The sequence below is a fragment of the Leptodactylus fuscus genome, chromosome 2 (assembly GCF_031893055.1).
Source record: "Leptodactylus fuscus isolate aLepFus1 chromosome 2, aLepFus1.hap2, whole genome shotgun sequence".
NCBI lineage: Eukaryota > Metazoa > Chordata > Amphibia > Anura > Leptodactylidae > Leptodactylus > Leptodactylus fuscus.
Window position 1 is genome coordinate 110,555,808 of NC_134266.1, and position 20,771 is coordinate 110,576,578.

A 20,771-nucleotide genomic window follows, 5' to 3' on the forward strand; every position below is an offset into this window, starting at 1 on the left:
TTGCTGGCAGAGGTTATAATAGGCCTTCTGGGGTTCACCGGTCAAATAGGGTGCAATGATGTCTGCCCAGTCAGCAGCTAGCAGTTTCTCCCGTTCGGCCACTCTCTCAAACACAGTCAAGAAGGCCTCCACATCATCATCTGGGGTCATCTTTTGCAAAGCTCTTTGCACAGCCTGCTTCTCATTCTGTGCTCCACAGGTCTTTTCGGGCTAGTGACAACAGTCTCTTTAAGGAGCGCAATTTGCTCCATCAGCAAACAATTTGTTTGTTGTTGCTGCACATTGGACTGTACAAGATGCTTCAGTATCTCCTCCATAGTCTGGGTCTGTATAGTGGCATCAGCCTTTTTTTTCTCCAGCAAAGAGTGGACGTGTTGTTGCCCCTAGCAACCGCTGTATGCCTGCATCCTCCACCAATTGTCAGGGTCTGGGTTTGCTAGGTGGGGTGGCATAGACACACAAGTCCAGTTTCTTTAGTCCAAAACAAAGGTAGAGTTTATTTTCACTCAAAAAAGTAGTGCAGCAACAAAAGGAAACAATACAAAAATAAATACCTGCCTGGCTAGGCTCTAACTAAACATAGAATAGGTTACCTCACCTAGGATAACAGAAATCAAAAGCCAGTTAAATCACTCAGGACACAGCTCCAAAAATATGACCTCTCTCTTTGGCTCTCCAGCCAAGCTCTGCCTAAGTCTGCTGCTGGAGCTGACTCTTAAGCCTCCCTTGATGAGCAGACTCTCAACAGCTGAGTCGCTGCCGGAACATCCCCAAAGTGTGTGCCGGAACGGGGGTGGGGGGGTGTGGTGTGGAATGACAGGTCCCACTACCAACCTACCTGCCATTACTAAAAATCCAGCCCAATACTGAGCATTTACCAAAATGCTCAGCAGACGAAAGTTGTCTGCTGAGAACAAACATTCCTTCTGGAGTTTTCTCATCTCACCCACCTGATATATAATATATGGGTTGGGTGCGTGGAGAAGTGAGGAGTCAAAGATGTCTGTGTTTTAAACTTTACAGAGTCAAGTCACAGCTGGAAGAAGTGGTCATGGCAGTCCAAAGGAAAGAGACGGGAAATGTGGGAAGACGTCTCCTGTGAGTATTACTGCATTGTATTTATTGTAATGTTACCACTAGCATCCGCAACCCCCCCCCCCCCCTTCGCTGTCTGAGGTGGACGATCAAAAGATGAACAACAACCCCCCACCCCAGACACAATACCGGGGGGGGGGGGGGGGCATCTTTTGATTGTCCGCCTCAGGCAGCAGAGAGGCTAGGTTCACCACTGTCTAAGGATCAGTTCACATGGTGGAATTTGCCTCTGATCCGGAGCAGATTTCTCCCAGAATCTGCCTCCCATTGTTTTCAATGGGAGGTAGAGATCATAGCAGGACGTGGAAAAAAGAAGCGTCCTGCTCAATCTTGCCATGGATTCCACCTGCGGTATCGCCATCTCGAGGACTCCCTGCTGATTAGGCCCATTCATCCAGGCCTAATCAGCAGCAGAATGCCGCAACAGAATGCTGATGCACTGCGTCGGCATTCTGCCGTGGCTAGACACAGCAAAAATGCAGGCGGCTGAAAATGAAGAGGAATTGCCTCTTCATTTTCCGCCATGTGAACAGACAAGGACTTGATCTTCAACGTATCCATGTTTATGGCTTTAGATGTACCATCACCAACAATTTTGCAACTAAGTATAACATTTTCTAAAAAAATATGACAAGTATAAACTCTGGTGTAAGAAAATGTGCCTGTATTACAGCAATCAGAATCCAGCTTCACTTTCTCATTGCAGGCTTTTAGATAAAGCAATGTTCTGACTGGTTGCTATGACAACCATGAAATTTGTTGCAACCGTGCGACATCATAGACAGATGTGTTTCCAGACATGATCAGTATAGTGGTGTATATAACACATTCATATAATATAAATAGAATATACTACACATTTATTTAATATAACCATTATAGTAGTGTATATAACATTTCTGTAATATAATCATTCTTACATATATTAATATACAAAATTATAACTAAAAGTTGAGGCGCGAAATCTGCAGCAAGATTAAGCAGAACACTTCTTTTTTCTGTGTCCAGATGCGATTTATGCCTCTCATTGAAAACAATGGGAAGCGGATTCTGGGAGGAATCTGCTCCGGATTTGGGGGTGAAATCTTCTGTTTGTGGTGTTAGCTGGATTAATTCGTAATGTCCATCACAAGTGTACATTCATGAGTCACATCCTTCCCCGCTCATAAAATAAAGCACCTTTTTGTCCTATGTTCATAGGCTGTGAGCAGATATCTAGACACATTCCTCCACCTGAGCCAAAGTCCCAAGTGAGCTCCACTTAGGAAACTAGGTGACAACAATATCTGTAAAGTATTGGGAAATATTGTGGTGCTATATAAGTACACAAAATAAAGCTATGTAGGGGTGGGGGAAAGCTATGTCCTCCATAGTGACTACCATTCAACCTTCATGCCCGCCCAGGCATTAGATATCTTTTAGCATACCATCATGGTGGATAATCATGAGGGCAGTGCCACGATTCAGTCTCATATAAAACACTAAATGCAGAAGAAATAGGGTGGGTTGGATGGGACTTCGGATCTTCACATAATGGATATTTGGAGTTAGGAAGGAATTTTTCCTTCAGATCACTGTCGTAACCATTCGTGAGTGCTTAGCCTCAAAATAGTCTAGGGGCACGTTGTAAAACTAGTAACCTGCCACATGCAAGTCTATCATACTGTAAGGCTTATGGCACATTCATCATGGCACACCATGATAACCAAAAGTGCAGTGCCGTGATCCATCAACAAAAAAGGTAGATTCTTTCCCCAAGGTGTCCTATCTTTTTTCTGCCACTGCCAAACACTTTCTAACCAGGCCTCTAGCCTCTCCTGAAGGTTGTTGTTGAATGTCAAGACCCCCATCAAATGGACCCCATCATGTCTGTACAGTCCCTAGCGGGTGAGCACTAAGTGGAAAACAACCTCAACCCCTACCACAACCAAAAAGTCTGTCATGACTTTGTTCACTTTTCTTTGCACTTTCTCTATTTCTTCAGGTCAAATGGTCCCTTTTCAGTTTCTTCTCTGGATGAGCTATGACCACAAAATCCTTACTATTGGCAGTTTTTCTTCTTCACATGCTGCTTATAAATGACCACGCTTTAATTCTGGTATCACAAGTATCTGGGGATTACCTCCACTGGATGTTTCTTCTGGCTAGTCTTCCCCTCTGCCACCACTACAAGCTGCTCCTTGTAAACCATTTAACCTAGACCTCACCATTACCCATACATATATGGCAACCATATGCCCTCTTCTTTGCTCTTTTACCTGCCCAGTAAACAATAATAAAATAAATAATAATACATTTTATTTATCCAACATATTCCACAGCACTGTACAATTTGTAGGGTTCAAATACAGACAGAGATACTTTACAAAGAAATAGTCATTTCGCACAATGGGACTGAGGGCCCTGCTTTCAAGAGCTTACAAAAGAAACAACCTAACACCCAGATGGTCTTGACTTCTGCAAGCACACATTAACTATAATGTTATAGGACTAATATGTGTACGAAAGGCATATGACTTCCACATCTCTAGTTTCTTAATCCTTTATTCATTCCAGCCATCTGCTACTGAAATGCCAATCCCAATCTTAGTTTCCACAGTTCACAATATCCTCTGTTTAATATCAATAATTCAGTACCATCGACCACAAAGATCCTTCACTTCAATAATCATGACTGGAACACAATCTTCAGTTAATGATGTCGTACCGCACCTTCAGATCTCCAGAGAAAGCACAAAGGGTGAAAACCCTAGGATCGGGCCAACAGTATGTTGTGATCTGCTTTGGAATGCTTGCTTTTATCATTACTCTTTTTTTTTTTTTTTTTTTTTTAATGATTATTGGGTTTTTCAGATAACTATAAAGAAAAATAAACCAATTATCATAAGGCATAACAAATGAGAATGTCAAAATAGCAATGGGAAATAATGAAAGCAGAGCATAGTAATATAAAACTAAAACCGTCCATAAACTAATCAAACACAAACACATGGACAAAAACACAGACCCAAAAGGAAAGGAGGAGAGAGAAGGGGGAAGGGGGAGGGAGCCTACGAAAGGCAGAGATATCCAGTTAAGACGCTACAGGGATTAGAGGAATTATAGGGGTCCCACCAAAACTACACTTAAGAGAAATGATCATTTATCATTATTCTTTGAATATAATGAAACCCCTTGTTTTACATCACAGTACCAGTGCAGAACCAGATCATTAACTGACAATCAAGAGAAGGATCTATGTAGTTAGCAGTCAGTGGCATAACGACCAGGCCTGGAGAGATAGGGGGCCCGCGGCCAGCTGGCTGAAGATGGCCAGGGTCCTGGACCACCATTATAGTGGTCAGGTATTGTTAATGACTATCTAATGACATTGCCCCACATGACTGCTGAGGCCCAATCACAGGCCCCAGCATTGACGCTTGGAGCATATTAACCCAGGCGCAGGCAGAAGAAGACTGCAGAAGATGCTAAAAGAAAGCCAGATGGAGCGAAGATACCCAGGAGAGATGGGGCAAGGTGAATATGTGTTTGTTATTTTTAATCACGTCCTCTGAGACCCCAGAGTAAAATAATAGCACCCAAGCGGGGGCCAAACCTCACTGATATTTGTTGAATTCCGTGGGGTTCACCTGAAGCAGCTCTACGGTGGCTTTTGGAAGCATTTTACACTGTGTGGGGCCACTGTGGTGCATATTATACTGTGTGTGACACATGCTATGCATATTATAAAAAGAAACCATACAGGCCCGTCTTACTACATGACGCAGGTGCAGCTGTCAGGGTTCAACTCACTCCACTCACTTAGGCTCAATTTATTCCCAAATGCAGGATCCTGAGAAAGAAGGATGCTTTTCTGGCGGTGGGGGTGGGGGTGGGGGGAAGCAGTGTCTGGGGTTGAGCTCAGCTTCATTAGCCCTGCTTTCCTTCTTTGCCATTTGTTTGTCCATGGGTAATAAAAACTGGTTGTGCTAGAGCCAGAAAAAGCTAACTCCCCTTGTATACACCCAAAACCACTGAAGTGGATCAGCAAATGTAAACAACATAGGTCTAACAGGATTAGGTAATTTGTATATAAAACAACACATAACAAAGAAAAATACAAAAACTGGGGTTCTCTCATCATCACGCCATGCAATAAAACTGAAACATCATTTTGTCCCTCTTTCAGTTCTTCAAAAGTTGGGAGGTATGGTTTATCTACTTAACTTACCTCCCAGGCCCCTGGGTAAACACCCTTCCTTGCTGTTTTTATAGCTTGCCACTGGAAAAGTACCCAACCCCCCTCAACCCCCTTTCTGCTTGCTAGTATCAAAGATGTTAAGTGCATGGAGTTTCTTACTGCCACTCTGAATAATACAGTGGAGAAATTTCGGACCATCTGGGCACCTTGGGATGCGTACTGTTCTATACGTGGTCTCTGATCACTTCCCCCCCCCCCCCCCCACACACACACCTTTCCTCCTTGTCTCCTGTCTCTAGTCCTGTGTCTCCCTGTCTCTCTCCATTGTTTCTGTCACTTATTTTTGACCTTTCGCCCTACCGTATCAGTGGTTTAATTGCATTGTTGCTTGTTTCAACTGGTTTTTGTTGTTCCAGTGGTTGATTCTAGTATATGGTTGTTAGTTCTCTTTTTTTTTTTTTTTAAATTTAATCAAAATCACAGTTGAAAAAAAAAAACATGCTCCATGAAGTGTTGTTTCCAAAAGGAGAACCACAGGGCAACTAATCTGTTACTTGTCCTGAAGCACTTCCTAGTGGGCATTCGGAGAATTGCACTCCTATCTGGAACTACTCATTTATTCACTCATTTGCTTACATCTCTACCTGGCCTATCTCTCAGCCTACTATACCTGGTTTGGGACTTGTAATTAAATCCAGATAATGATTCTATCATGGCAGGACAATGTTGGGTGTTGTGAAGTCCCCTATGATCCTCTTACCCACTGGCACAGGTTATTATGGCTTGGGATGGCCCTTCATCCGTTGGACAATTTCATGCATGACTTATCTATTGTTTCTCATTATGAGCCCTATTCAGCCCAAATAGAATAGGATGTGCCCTGCACCCCACTATGTGAGCAAGAAATCAAACACGATAGAGCAAACAATTAGATAGCACATCTGCCTCCTGACAAATTCTCCTGCTCATCTGGGGTCAACCCAGCCGATCCCTCAGACTTTGATTCACCTAGCCCCCTCCCCCCTGAAGAACTTCACATATGTTTTGATAGCACATTGCAGAAAGACATGGACAAGATATCAGTCGAGATCACCTCTAAATTCTGAGAAATTTCACCTCGGCCCTAGAGGAATAAATGGGTAATGCTATCACATTTCTTGAATCTCATGATAAAAGGTAGAATTACTCCAAAAGAAATTGTCCACCTCAGTAATTGAAGCCACCCAAACGTAACTCAACGAGACTTGAATGCATTCCCCGTCACCTTCTTTGAGAAGATCTGCTCTTTCTATATGTTGTTGAAATATCTTATCTCCCCTTTTAACAATGGCTCTTAAAATTGTTTACCACAATGCACAGAGATTCAACTCTCCTCAGAAGTGTTCCAAAGCCTTCCGTTATTACAAAAGAATTTACGCTGATTTGCTTTGTCTTCAAGACATCCACTTTTCCCAATCGCCTGCTTCTTGTTATCTCTCACCCCACTATACCTCTTTTTCTACAGCCATTGCTTCAACTAAGACAAAAGAGGTCACCGTTTGTCTCCATAAAGCATCCTTCTTCACACTTACTCAGCCTGGCTGACCCTGAGGGCCAGTACCTACCTCTTATGGGTACCATGTATGACATCACAGTAATTTCTTACTATGCTCTCAACTCAGGCCAAATGGTGCTATAATAGAAGCAAACAAAGTGAGCACTCTCATTCTTTGTGGTGATTCAAATTGCACACTGGATCTGAACCTGGACAGACACACTCCTGTTCCACTACCCAGATCTCCTCCACTTCAAACTTCTATCTCAAGCATGTCCCACAATCTTGTTTCTCCAAGATTCAACTACTAAGAACTACACTTACTATTCAATACCTTACTTAGATTCTTTTCCCTACTTACTGTTCTTTTCCCTAAATCCCTGTTGCTCCAGGTTTCAGACTCCAGGGTACTGTCAACTCCCTGGTCTGACAACGTCCCTTTGACTATATCCTGTATAACTATAATGTCAAGCCCTGCTCCACCTCTTGGACCCTTAAAGTCTCTTTATTGTCCAGATGGAGATATAAATACAAGGTCAGATAGATGATTACCTTGCCCTCAATGGACAATACTTTGGGGTCAATTTATTGAGAGTGTGGGTCAGTGCCAACATACACGAATGTCTAAACAACTTGAATTAGGGAAGAAAGTATACTACCACAAGACGATTACTAAATCACATACCTCCATTATAAATTATCAGGCACTCTCCCAGGCCAGGAATGAGATGGACCTATGTTTAGTGGAAACAGTTGAGAGAAAACTATGTTGGTCTACATTAAATAATAAACTCTTGACATCTTTGGCTTGGAAACTCCACTCCTCATCCACCCGTTCTTTCTATAAACTTTGTATGATCTTTGGTGTAATTTCTGCTAACCCAGTGACTACATCCACCTTCTTCACAGACTCTCTCTAACCTGGAGAAATTGGGGGACACGGTGAGAATAATGTTCTTTGATTTCTCCAGTGCTTTTAACACCATTCAGCAAGGGCTACTGAGAGACAAGCTGGACCTTACTGGAGTTGACCACCACCTATCCAACTGGATCCTAGACTAGCTCACAAACCGACCTCAGTATGTGAGAGCCCGGGACTGTCTGACACTGTGATCTGTAGTATGGGGGCACCACAAGGTACAGTTCTTGCCCCTTTCCTCTTCACACTGTACACTGCTGTTTTTAGGTGCAACTCATCTAGCTGTTACCTGCAAAAGTACTCCAATGACTCTACAATAGTAGGCGGAGACGACAGGGAATACAGAGACTTAAACTGGGACTTTGTGGAATGGTGTTAACGGAACCACATCAGGATTAATGCTGGGAAGACCAATGAAATGGTAGTGGACTTTAGTAAGCGGAGATATGCACCAATACCAGGGGAACGGGCATTGTTTTATTGAAATTGAAATGTTTGTTTTATTGAAATTGAAATGTTTGTTTTAATTTGAATAAACGTTTTTCTAAATATATAAGTAGAACAGTAGAATGCTACAGGTGTCTACTTTAAGAAAATATACAAGTATTGGGGGAGTTGGATGTTTTTTTTTAATGTTGCAATTTAGGTTTGATTTGATTTGTCCATCTCAAAACTGTGAAAATTGCTCTGGCTATTGGAGGTGCAAAATTTCCATAGACCCTTGGCAGTGAAAGGGTTAAAGTGGATTAGGCTTCCTTTCAGGGGTCACCAAGCGGACCCCCCGAATGGAAACCCAAACGCAGGTGTGAACCTAGAGTAAGTCGGCCACATGCAGAGGTTATAATCGTGGCAGGATCTACCAGGTATGTGGGCTCCTGGCAACCTGGGGTTACTGGTGAGACCCCGAGCTGACATAAATACATGGCGGCATCCCTTGATCTTGCTGCAGGGAAGGCCAAGGAGGGGGGGGGGGGCATTAGATGTTGTAGTCATGTTTGACCATTGAATCTAAGGGGTTGAAACTATCATCCTCTCTGGCAGCCACCCACTCGGACTCTGAGCAGACAGAAGGGTTCCTCGGTGATAATACAGCAGTAGTTAGGCTTTAGTCCCAGATGTCTGCATGTCACCTAGCGGTTATAAAAGTCCTTACAGAGAGTGGAGTTTAGCCAAGTCACTGTGAAGTAGCTAAATACTATAAGAACCGACCAGTAGGGGGCAGAAATGTCCTTATTAGTAAGGGCAAATAGGTCACGCTGTTCCCAGCCAGCTATTTCCCTTATTTCCCACCATGTCCTTAGGAAACACAGGATATAGTCACAACCCTTGTATATGCCACACGGTTCACATAAATCTGTTCTCTTGCGATAAGCTGCCATGCACCTTACATTTCCTTTCCTTCTATATAGGAGCCTGGTGTAACACACAGCACTAGGCCCGGAAGTTAAGGGAAGACAATTATACCAACCAAAACTATGGCCGTAGCGCTCATCTATGGCGACAGATTGTATAAGCCGCTTGTTACGTGAAGCCTTGTCTCTATGGTAGCGAAGAAATGACGTGACGTTTCTTCACGACCAATGGGCAGCGGCCTTGGCTGGTCACATGCTTTGCTCTCTTCCTGCGTCTCCTCTTTTCGACCTTCGCAGACATCATGGAGGAGTACACACGGGAGCCCTGGTAATTGAGAGCTCGGGCTTTGTGTTATGTGCTGTGCGGTACAGTGGGTGAGAGGGCTGAGGCGCCATAGTATAATCCTCCATACCGTGCTGTGGGGATGGGGACTTGTCAGTGCTTTGAGACGGCAGCCGGTGCGTGAAGTGCCCTCCTGGGTGACATAAGACTTCTCACAGCGCCACCTCCCCGCTATGGTGACAGATATCTGTACGTTACATCACAAGAGTGGGCCCTGCTTGAGGTGGACACTGAGGCTATAGCTCTAATACACTACTGTGTGTGTTATGTAGCTGGTTCATTGTACAGGGCCTGCCTGCTGCCTGGGGATTAGGGTTTATATTGCTAAGGTGACTTTCCCATAAACAGCAGGAAAGGTGACAAATGTACAATTGCTGGGGTCGGACCCTTTATCTGGGATGGAGTGGGTTCTGTCATTGCCAGATTAGAGTGGGCTATTCCACTTATACTATATTGCCGCCTGTCCTCAGAATGGGGGGTAGTTGTTTGGTGGGGGTTCTGCCACTGCAACACCCAGTGGTCACGACAACTGGGGTGACGGCTCAGAAATGCACATTACACCATTCATTTTAATGGAAATACTGCTGGAGGTAGTTGAGCTCTGTACTCTCATTGAGATGAATGGAGCAGTTTTGACCCAATGCTTTGTTCAAACTGGGGTACAAAACACCCCAACTCTCATGATCTGTGGAATCCCAATGGTTAATCCCCCTCCTCCACCCATCTGCAAGTTACTAGAATATCCCTTTTAATAGTGTATATATATATTAAGTGCTTATATCTTTTTTTCAGCCCATGGAGGATAGTAGACGACTGTGGTGGTGCCTTTACCATGGGTATCATCGGAGGAGGCATTTTTCAGGCGATAAAAGGATTCAGGAACTCTCCACAGGTAAATTTAATGTTAATATTTCACTGATTCTGACTTGATTGTATTATTTACTGTGTTTCAGAATGACTGAGAATGGAGGGGAAAAAAAGCCCAAAAGCCTACCATGTCATTTAAAATACCCACAATGCAGTGTGCTAGGACAAGATTAAGATGGTCATACAGATTCAATAGCTGTTGACCAAATGCTATTCGTAATATAATTCTCATAGTTAAGTGGGGATGGCTAATGACAATTTCTGCCCAAATACGTGGGTGTGCCAAAAATGGAGACTTTTGGCATGCCTTGAAATGTATCCCAGAAAAATAGCATACAAGACCTGATAAATCAGCCTCAATGTGTTGGAGTGATACTATTCTGTATATGGAGATTTTCAAATCAACAGTCACTAGTTGCTGCCTAGGAGACTATAAGCTGCATACAGTGTATGCTTAGACAGTATAGCTACATGCAGTGAATGCCAGTGCTATGGAGTCAGTAGGCCCATCCACTGACTCTGACTTCTTCATAAAAGGCTGACAGCCATGACCAGTCAGAAGCAATAAAGCTTCTTTAATTCATAAAAAGTGAAGTGCTTGAATTCCTATGAATGTGAATATTCTACAAACTATACCTCTAATTAATTATAACAATAACTGTGTAATGTAATTAAGCACTTTAATTTCCAGTTGGAATCATAACTTTTTTTTCTGACTCCACTGCACTGCTCTGATCCATGCAGTGTCTTTAATGTTGATGCACTATAGGAGGTTAAGCCCTTAAGAACATATATTAATTCATAGTGACTTTTTTCATATTTTCCCTCCCCGTCTTCCAAAATTCATAACTTTTTTTTTATTTTTCTGTTTGTGAGGAGTTGTACTGTAATTTGCCACCATTTTGGGGTACATATAAGGTTTTGATTAGCTCTTATTTACGTGTTTTGGGGGATCATGTGAAATAACACAATGCTATCATAATTTTTAGCATTTTGTTTTTACGGCATTCACTCTGTATTAAAAATGACATAACAGTTTTGCCCATTGGGTTATTACGATTATGGTGATGCAATGTTTTTAGTATGTTTTACCACTTTTGAAAATAAAACATAATTTTATGAAAATGAATGGTTTTTCTGGGGTAGGGCTCGTTCACATCAGCGTTGTGAACTCCGTTATGCAGGTTTCCGTTTCCTGCCTAAAACAGAGGCAGGAGACGGAAACCTGCAGGAGTCTCTCTCACCCATTCATTTGAATGGGTGAGAGAGATGTCTGACCGTGAGCGGCGGTGAGCGTTTTATGGTCTCCGCCGCGAAACCGGGTTTTATAATCCGGACACAGTCGGACATGCAGTACTCTGTGTCCGGATAAAAAAAAATCCGGTTTCGCGGCGGAGAGCATAAAACGCTCACCGCCGCTCACGGGCGGACCCGGTCTGTGCTTTCTGTTTTCTGGCATGCAGAAGACGGAAAGCACAGAACAGAAAGAAGAACGCAGGTGTGCACCTAGCGGTAACTTTTTTTTCACTGAACTGTTTTGATGGAGATATGCCATGGCTCTTTATTTGGCGGGACAAGTTGTACTTGGTATTGGTATATTTGGTATGTATGAGTTTTTGATAACTTTTTATTGTTCTTTTTTGAATTTTGTGTTTATTGTTCTTTTTTTGGTGTAAGCAAAGTGACCACGTTAATGTGCACATTGCAGTATTTTTATATATTTATTTATTTTTACAGCGTTCACCATATGGAATAAATAATGCAATTTTTAGATAGTGGGGACTTAGACACATTTTGGGATACCTAACATGTTTGTTTATTTTTGTAATTATTATTATTATTATTTTAAATATGAAGGTGTTTTGTGTTTGTTTTTTTTAACTTTTTTTATTGTTTATTTTGTGTGTTTTAACTATGTCTTTGTGTTTTTTTGTTTTTGTTTTTTTTTTTACTCTTTACTCTTTCCCTCTCATGTGGGGGGACTTAGCTGGGATCTCAAATCCCTAGTGCAATGTTCTGCAATAATTAGTATTGCAGAACATCACACATTAGTTCCTATGGGAGCTATGCATAGGCAGTCACTGTTATAGAGTGGTGACTGGGAGGGGGAATTGATCTTGTTTGATCATAGCAACATTACATCACTGTAATATTATGGTGCTGAGTGTTAACTATATGCTCAGCTTGACTTAATAATACGGCACAGAGCGGGAACGGGTTAAACCATAGCACCTATGGCAGATCTCTTCAAAGGGACTCCAACATATCATATATGCTGTATATGTTCTTCATAGTTCTTTAGTACAGTCACAGGGAAACTGTCACTGTAATTGAAGCTACTTTTTATGCATGTATAGATTCTAAGTACATTTTAGCATTTCTTAATCCATGTTTCCAGGACTGATAGGTGACCTTATCATTTGCAGGGAGTCAAGCACCGAATGAAAGGCAGTTTTTTTGCTATCCGAACTCGGGCACCACAACTAGGAGGTAAACCTTCATTACTTTGTTTGCTTATGTTTATTAAAAGTCTTTATTTTGACAGCAACTAGTTTTAATAAAACCGTATATATCATGTAACGTATTAGTTTGCTGTAGCTATTCAAGATGGTATGTCTTTGCATGTTATCTGTTGCTGAAACCATAACCTTCGACTGTTCTGCATAAAGACCTTGGGCTAGAATGTGCTCTCTACAAGCGAAACTAAATTGGATAATTGCCAAAGGACAAGCTTTTTTTAAAAACTTATAGCAAATGCACTGACAAAAAAATGCACCAAGAGGGAGTTGCTGGAATTGAATGAAACTTTTATATGTATGAATGCAATGATGTATGCAGGTGCTTGCAAGATTAGAGCAAAAGGATAAGTTTATTGGGAAAAACTAAATTTGAAAGAAGGCTCTAGTACCCTGTTGCGCTGCCGTATGCAGACATACAGGTTCCCTCTGGTATCCTGCATTATATTTGTGCACAGATGTTGTAGCTGGGCCTTAAGATCCTACAGATTTTAGACTGCCAAAGCTTGTGTTCTAGCAGATCCCATAAATGATTGGTGATAAATCTGGTGACTAGGCAGGCCAAGAAAGCGTTGCAGTCAGGCGGAGCTATTCCTAGAAAACCTTTGCTCATGGGTGAGCATTATCCTACTGAAAAATGCCAGCTGGAAGCCCTGCCATTAGAGGCAACTCATGCAACTGCTGGCTGTCCTGCAGATGTTGCTGGACTGTTAATGCCCAACTGTCATATGTGATAACTCTCCACGTCATCACACTAGCATTTGGGGCAGTGTGTTGCTTCAAAAGAAAGGTGGGATTGAATTGCTCGCCATGAGGCCTGCATGCTCAAACCAGACTACTGTCTGATCCCCAACAGAAGATAGATTCACTGCTAAAGACGATTTGGTTCCAGTCTGTAGCAGTCCAGGTTTCTTGGTCACAACACCACTTCAAACAAAGGCTAGAATTTTTCCAGTAGAGATAATGGTGGATAGTGAAGATGCCGTCTCTGTCTCGATGGTGGGCAAGGATACTGAGTGTTCCTTGTGCCTTTTGGTGGATCAAACTGTCCATTCCTTTGATTGTCTGTCTAGGCAATCCGGAGCCTGTTTGAAGTGTATGTTATATGCTTGCCCTCATGTAATCCATGCTCCCAACACCTCCTAGGTCAAAACAGCCTAGATACTGGCAGTTTGTCAAAATGATCATCCTCAGTTTAGTCTTGCTCCCTCTCTCAAAGTTTGTCAAGTAGGCAATATGTCTTTGAGTGTGGCATGTTTAGCTGTTGGTTACGAAGAGGTACAAAAAGTAGTCTCTGAGAGCCTTTGTGTAGGGCAGCGGGGAAGCACTTTTACAACCTCTTATGGCAGACCAAGTCTAGACCTAATCAGGTTAGTCGAATTGTACATGTAATAATTTACATGTCTGAGTCATAACTGCAGTCTGAGCTTTGCAGCGATCTAACATTTAATGGGGTGTGTTTTATTTTTTTTAAATTTCTTTTTGTCAATTAGTGTAATTACCTGGTCATTGTTAAAGGGATTATCCAGTTTGTAATATAGGCCATCAATTACTGGGACACCCCAGACCCCCACAGATCACCTATTACTGGGACAATGCAGTTCTCGGTAATGTGTGCATACCGCAAGCCTTACTGCTCACTTGCTGTACACACTGTAGCAATGTAGTGTAGGTACTGCAGCAATGTCACATTAAAGTCTATGGATAGGGCATCAATATTAGAAACTGGATATACCCTATAATGACCAAACTACAGCTCTTTCTGTACACTAGTGTACTTGAAAGTAGTCTCTTAGCCCATACAGCAGGGGTCAGCAACCTTCAGCACTTCAGCTACTGTGAAACTACAGCTCCAAATGTCCTCTATTCACTTCTATGGGGAGTTCCAAGAACAGCAGAGGAAGTATACATGCTGGGAGTTGTAGTTTTACAACAGCTGGAGTGCAGAAGGTTGCCTACCTCTGCCATACAGTGATGCAAGGAGTCACTGCAGCCACTCCCAAGTTACACTTTGCTAAATGTGTTTTTGTTTTGCCAATATATGTATATATATATATATATATGTATATATATATATATATATATGTATATGTATATGTATATATATATATATATATATATAGACAATTGTGAAACTGAAATACTATAGCATTGCTAACAAAACTGTATACTGTCCAGGGTCTAGGTCTCATAAGTCACATATGTAATGACAGCATCTGGTACACAGTCTTTCATTGTGTGACTAGTCTTGACAGTAGGGCAAGTAAATAATAGGTAGGCATATATAATGTTAAGAGTGTCTCTGGGAGCTGCTGGTGACTCCTGATTATTTACATGGTTCTGCTTCCTGCTATGTAACTTCATCACTCGCCCCCCCCCCCCCCTTTACCTCACTGACCCCTCTTTCCTCACTCCCCTCCCCCTCCCATACACCCCCTCCCTGTCTCTCTAGCTATCCAACCTTCCTTAACTACTCAGCCCAACCCCCAACCCATATTATATAATTACCTTTCATGCGTCTTTCTGTGAGAGGGCCCCTCCTCCTCCTGTACTGATTCAGTCTTCCAGTGATGATCTATCTCTATTGCGCATGCATGGAGAGGGGGACTAGTCACTACTACTCTCCCCCCCCCCTCCCCCACTATGATTCGTTTCTGGAAATGGGGAAACGAATAGTCGCCGGATAATCAGAAAATGTGGGTAAATATACATTTTTTCATTATGTTATTTAGAAAGTAGGAGGGTGTTTAGATTAGTGTAGGGATTTCAAGTTATCCCAGATAACTGCTTTAAATCTGTCTGTCCTAAATCATCTACTTTGGGAAAACACTTGGCCTTTCCTGTCCCTGTATCCTTGGATTATATCACTGCCTGCTGGATAAAGGGGCTAAAGGTCCATTCTTGTGTCAACTTCTAGAATGGCTGGTGCACTCTCAGCCCAAAAACAAATCATGCTGCTACTTGGACAAATCCTCTGACCTTATTTTTTATCATTACAAGCTGGACATTCTTTCCATTTCTCTCTGTTTTGGGAGAAAAGTTCTCTCTGTGGTTGTCCCTCCCTGATTTTTGTCTCTTCTGTTATATCCTCTTGATAAGTTCTAAAAGCATAAGGAAAAGATGAAGATGACTCTTAAAGGTAATTGGATTTTCCGTAGCCTTCACAATTGCAAGGGGTCCTACCAGTGTTCTATAGTTAGCGTATTTTTGTATGTTCTTTCTAATATCGTCCTTCTTGTTCTCTGGTATTATCTGGAGAACTAATGGAGGAGGAGGTTCCATGTTGTTTCCTATCCCTATGGAAGGCGAGGGATCCCCCTGATAAGTGGAATTGTGAAGGCCATAGAAAATCCAATTGCTGGTAAGAGTAATCATCATCAGCTCTTGTGTCTGTGGTAAAATTCATGCTGAAATAGTGAATTCTACAGTAATAGGCAGCACACGGACCTAAATACTATTCTGTAAATAAACTTTTATTTATTCAAGTTAGCAAAGGAAGAATTGAGTCTATGAAGCAAACGTTGCATTGTAGCCTTGTGTATGTTGTAGTGTATGTTGCTAGTTTATCCTTCCACATGCCAAAATATACTGATAGGTAAACTGGCTCCCATTAAACAACTGACCCTTGATGTGTTAGGAATGTACAGCAGCCCCTATTACTCTACTCCACAACAAAACCTCCTATTTGAATCTTTGGGTTAGAAAAGCAAACTACAAATGTTTGTCATTGTCTTATTTGAGCTCTGATCTGCTAGTAGTTTACTTATTTGCTTCAGAAATTGCTTATGTTCAATGAAATACTAACACTTTTTTTTCTTTTCTTTTGTTAGGTAGTTTTGCAGTCTGGGGTGGTCTGTTCTCCATGATAGATTGCAGTATGGTTAAAATACGGGGGAAGGAGGATCCGTGGAATTCTATCACTAGTGGGGCTATGACCGGGGCAATCTTGGCTGCCAGAAGTAAGTATCTAGCTTTACAAAGAAGCGCCTATGATTTTTTTTTTTTTTTTTTTTCACTACTACTACTGTTAGGTTTTGCAGCTTACCTTAAATTCTGTAGCTTTGTGCTTTACGCTGGGTTCACATCAGCGTTCGGTCTCCGTACTTAGGTTTCCGTCTTCTGCTGGCAGAAGACAGAAACCTGTCAGACAGTGTCCGGCTGTGAGCGCCGGTGAGCGTTTTATGCTCTCCGTGGCAAAACTGTTTTTTTTTTTTAAAACCGGATACAAAGTCCTGAATGTCTGACTTTGTGTCCGGTTAAAAAAAAAAAAAAAAAAAAAAAAAACGGTTTCGCAGCGGAGAGCACAAAACACTCACCGGCGCTCACGGCCAGACACTTGACTGCAGGTTTCTGTTTCCTGCCCAGTTTCGTGTATAAACGGAGACCCGGGTGCAGATGTGAACGAGCCCTTACTTTGATACTTAGTTTGCCCATTTTTGTTATTTTTGCCAGATGGTCCAGTTGCCATGGTGGGCTCTGCTGCAATGGGTGGAATTCTTTTGGCCTTGATAGAAGGAGCAGGAATCTTACTGACACGATTTGCCTCTTCACAGTTTGTAAATGGTAAGTGACACCATAGACAAATAGCTTCTAGATGTATTAACTAGGTGAGGGTTCAACCACTACAAACATATTGGATCCAAATAGACAGAGTGGTAATGGCTGAGTCTCCCTAATATTCGCAGGGAAATGTATATACAATATCCTCTAAAGATAGAGAATATTCTTTATAGATGTAAATTTGGCACATGAGGTGGGAGGGGTGCATGGAAATTGTTTAGTCTGATTTCTCAAGATTATTCTCAGTATAAATGCAAATAAAGCAGGATGTGTCTATACTTTGTGGAGTTTACCATGTTTTTTTTTTTCTCCCCTCTCTAAGGTCCTCCAATAACAGAAGATGCATCCCAGCTTAGCCCATCCCCCTTCAGTGGTTACCAGCAGTACCAATGATTAATAGATTTGAAGGACTTAATATTACATCCCATGGAACAATTACTGCCATGCCCTATGCACATTTGGATCCTTTGGCTTCTGAATTATGCTTGTGGTTGTAGCTGTGAATGCATGGAGTATGAAGGGACACAAATGTGATAAATCAAACATGTTATGCTGTACATTCAGACTCCCCCAATAAGAGCCAAAATAATAGATATAAGTTCACTTTGTTTTTTTTTGTTTTTCTTTTTTCCATGAATATTTTGAGTATTAGTATAAATGACTTATTTGATTTTATGTTGACCCAAGCAAAGACATAACCAAAGGCTTTCTAAGCATCATTCAGGAATGGTTCTGCTTGGAAAGTAAAGCTGCATCAGAATATAGCAGGAGCATCAATTTATTCAGTAAATTAACCAATTTTAGACTAGTGTTGGCATTTCTGTATACCATAGGTCAGTATCATTTTATATTTTGTATCCAATGGATATTGTGCTGTACACAGTTTGCCGTTTGCTGTCAGCTTCACATGGCTGTATTCTAATACTTACATGTTGATGATTCAAATTTTCTGTGTATGCTTATTTGAAATTACCGTTATGCATACTTTTATGTGAAGATTGCCGACTGACTGAATGGATAGATCCATCCTAAGACAAACAACATTCAAATGCTCACTAACTATTTTGAATAAGGTTTGCATAATTCAGTAGTGCAAATAAGTGTAAGAAGTGTACATTCCAATTATTCATTTGTCTGTAAACTGACTTTCTTCCTGAACTCCTACATGGTAATATAATAGGATGCTACTCTTGCAAGAAGTCAGTTTGTGAAATCTGTTCCTTTGTAGGTATCACATAATCAGCTGTGAGTGGTATTATTAAAATGTGAAAGCATTTAGTTGCAGAGCAAGGTTGTCATATGCTGAGGTACATAAAAAGTGCTTTGCTGACCACAGTAACTGCAGACAGAGCTCCATGGTAGTCTGGGTTTGGTGAATGGCAGTAGAAGGTTAACTATCTGATGACATTGTGGCAACCCCTAAAAAGAGAAGTTATTTTAAAGGAAAAATCATAAAGAAGCAGTCCAATGATTTTTGTCCCCCCCATGATGTACCTATTCCCCCAAGGTAAATAATTCAGTAGGTTTTACTTTTTGTTTCTTTATGTTATTGGAAACATTAGAGGGCTTTTCCCAAGTCCCTTCCTCTCTTAGGAGCTTACCTGCTGTCTCTTCTTCTCACTTATTGTATTCTTCAATAAGCTGGTGGGTGGGTTTTCACTATTTGATGGACATGACACTATGAAGTGCCTCACTAGATATAGCAACAATGTATTTAGGAAAACTCTTGAATCCTCAGTATGGGAGTGACTCATACAGACCAGATAAAATGTTTAAAAGAAAAAAAAAAAAAGCAATGTTTTTTTGTTATCGTTGTTACGCCAGCAGTGGCAACTATGGAATTTGAAGAGGGAGGAATTTGTGTGTGTGTATATTAAAAAATAAAAAAAGTTGCCCCTTATGGGGCATCATTAAACTATGATATAGCATGTGATGGTAAGGGTATCAGGTATCATCAGCAGTACAAGAAATAGAACATAAGATAAGGAGACAGATGCAATTACAAGTCTATTCATTGGCATCAGCTGGAGATTAGTGAAAATACTCATGAATCCATGCCTGATTCATTTTCAATAAAACACCCATTTCTACATTTCCTGCCAGAGTGTCTCTTTTAGCCTAAGTAACAGAAACATAGCCCCTCTGCCACAGCAACAGCCATGTCTTTCACCCCCCTCCCCCCAAAAAACAACAACAAAAAACCTCAATTCTTCTCATCCAACTCATCAAGAAGAGGAAGGCTGACTTAAAGGAATATTTTTCTCTGCAGGTGCCAACATTACTACTCTGGATCAGTGTCGGTAATGATAGGGACATCAATGGATCCCTCCGTATGTTGTAGAGGTCCTAATTAGAGATTAGATCGCAGGCCTGGAGAAATCACACGCACACAGCTGATGGTGTATCAAGTGAATTCTAATTTTATTGTAAGAAAAAGGTAGTTTAAATACATTACAGACAAAGAGCTGGCTTGGCTATTCTAATCAATACAACATGATTGGTCATAGAGATATAAGATAAGCCTGGCACATGACTATTGGCTGAGGCTCATTATAATCTGCATCTCATTATAGCTTTCCAAACTGGGATGGACTTTCCCATGAAACAAAGAAGGATTCAAAATACTTATGTGTGAGCTAACATCCCAGACTGTCTATATGTATATATCATGGCAAAAGAGATAAGATGACATGTTCCAACTTAATTAACAATGAGCTACATAGATTCTGTGTCTGTACACACTCTAAGTGACCTTCATATACCATCAAATATGACAAAGTGCCCAGATACCATAAGATTAATACTTTTGTTGGTTATGTGTCCATACATCATGTAAAGGAGATGAGATATACAAAGTCAGCTGCATCTTCTCAAAATGAGGCCCTTGAGAGATAAGGATTAGCAACCTATGCATTAACGTTCATTATCACATTCCTTAAAGTCTAACAAAGGGCCTCCTTGACTTAAGCAGAAAAATACATACTTATACAGTTTATTATGTGAAAGAGTACAAGATGGCTGCCAAAATACAAAGATGGAGGACTTAACTCTAACAGTAACAATGAGGAAGTCATGGTTGATAGAGTAGAAAGGCTGTACAGTAAAATGTGTTATAAAAGAGGAATACACAAGACCCAGACTCAAAAGTGACTGCATCACTGCTGTCGGATGTAATATCCTTCCATGCCTGAGATAAGCATGCCAAGACAGGCCAGGTTGCTTACGATTTTAGGTTTTACCACCCACGGTTTTTATACTCCTCCTTTACCCTGTCCCTGCCTTGTTTTGTTCCCAGACATTTTCTGCACTAATAGTTTTTACTATGACTGAATTTTATGAAAAATTTTGAGCAAATGTGGCTTGCCACTTCACTGGAGGAATAAAAAAAAAAAAAAAAATTAACAT

General features: G+C 41.3%; 1 protein-coding gene across 1 annotated transcript; it reads left to right on the plus strand.

The window, feature by feature from the left end:
- The first annotated feature begins 9,337 nt into the window (after positions 1-9,337).
- On the plus strand, positions 9,338-18,311 carry TIMM17A (translocase of inner mitochondrial membrane 17A). The gene is made up of 6 exons (XM_075264369.1): positions 9,338-9,408; positions 10,216-10,315; positions 12,717-12,780; positions 16,637-16,765; positions 17,259-17,369; positions 17,689-18,311. The coding sequence occupies exons 1-6, from the start codon at positions 9,383-9,385 to the stop codon at positions 17,757-17,759; spliced, it is 501 nt and encodes a 166-aa protein (XP_075120470.1). The 5' UTR covers positions 9,338-9,382; the 3' UTR covers positions 17,760-18,311.
- The last annotated feature ends 2,460 nt before the right edge of the window (positions 18,312-20,771 follow it).

Excerpts from the sequence above, each read along its gene's own strand:
- TIMM17A (XM_075264369.1), top strand. The coding sequence starts at position 9,383 with ATGGAGGAGTACACACGGGAGCCCTG. Across the intron at positions 9,409-10,215 it reads GAGTACACACGGGAGCCCTG|CCCATGGAGGATAGTAGACG; the intron begins GTAATTGAGAGC and ends TCTTTTTTTCAG. Across the intron at positions 16,766-17,258 it reads GGCAATCTTGGCTGCCAGAA|ATGGTCCAGTTGCCATGGTG; the intron begins GTAAGTATCTAG and ends TATTTTTGCCAG.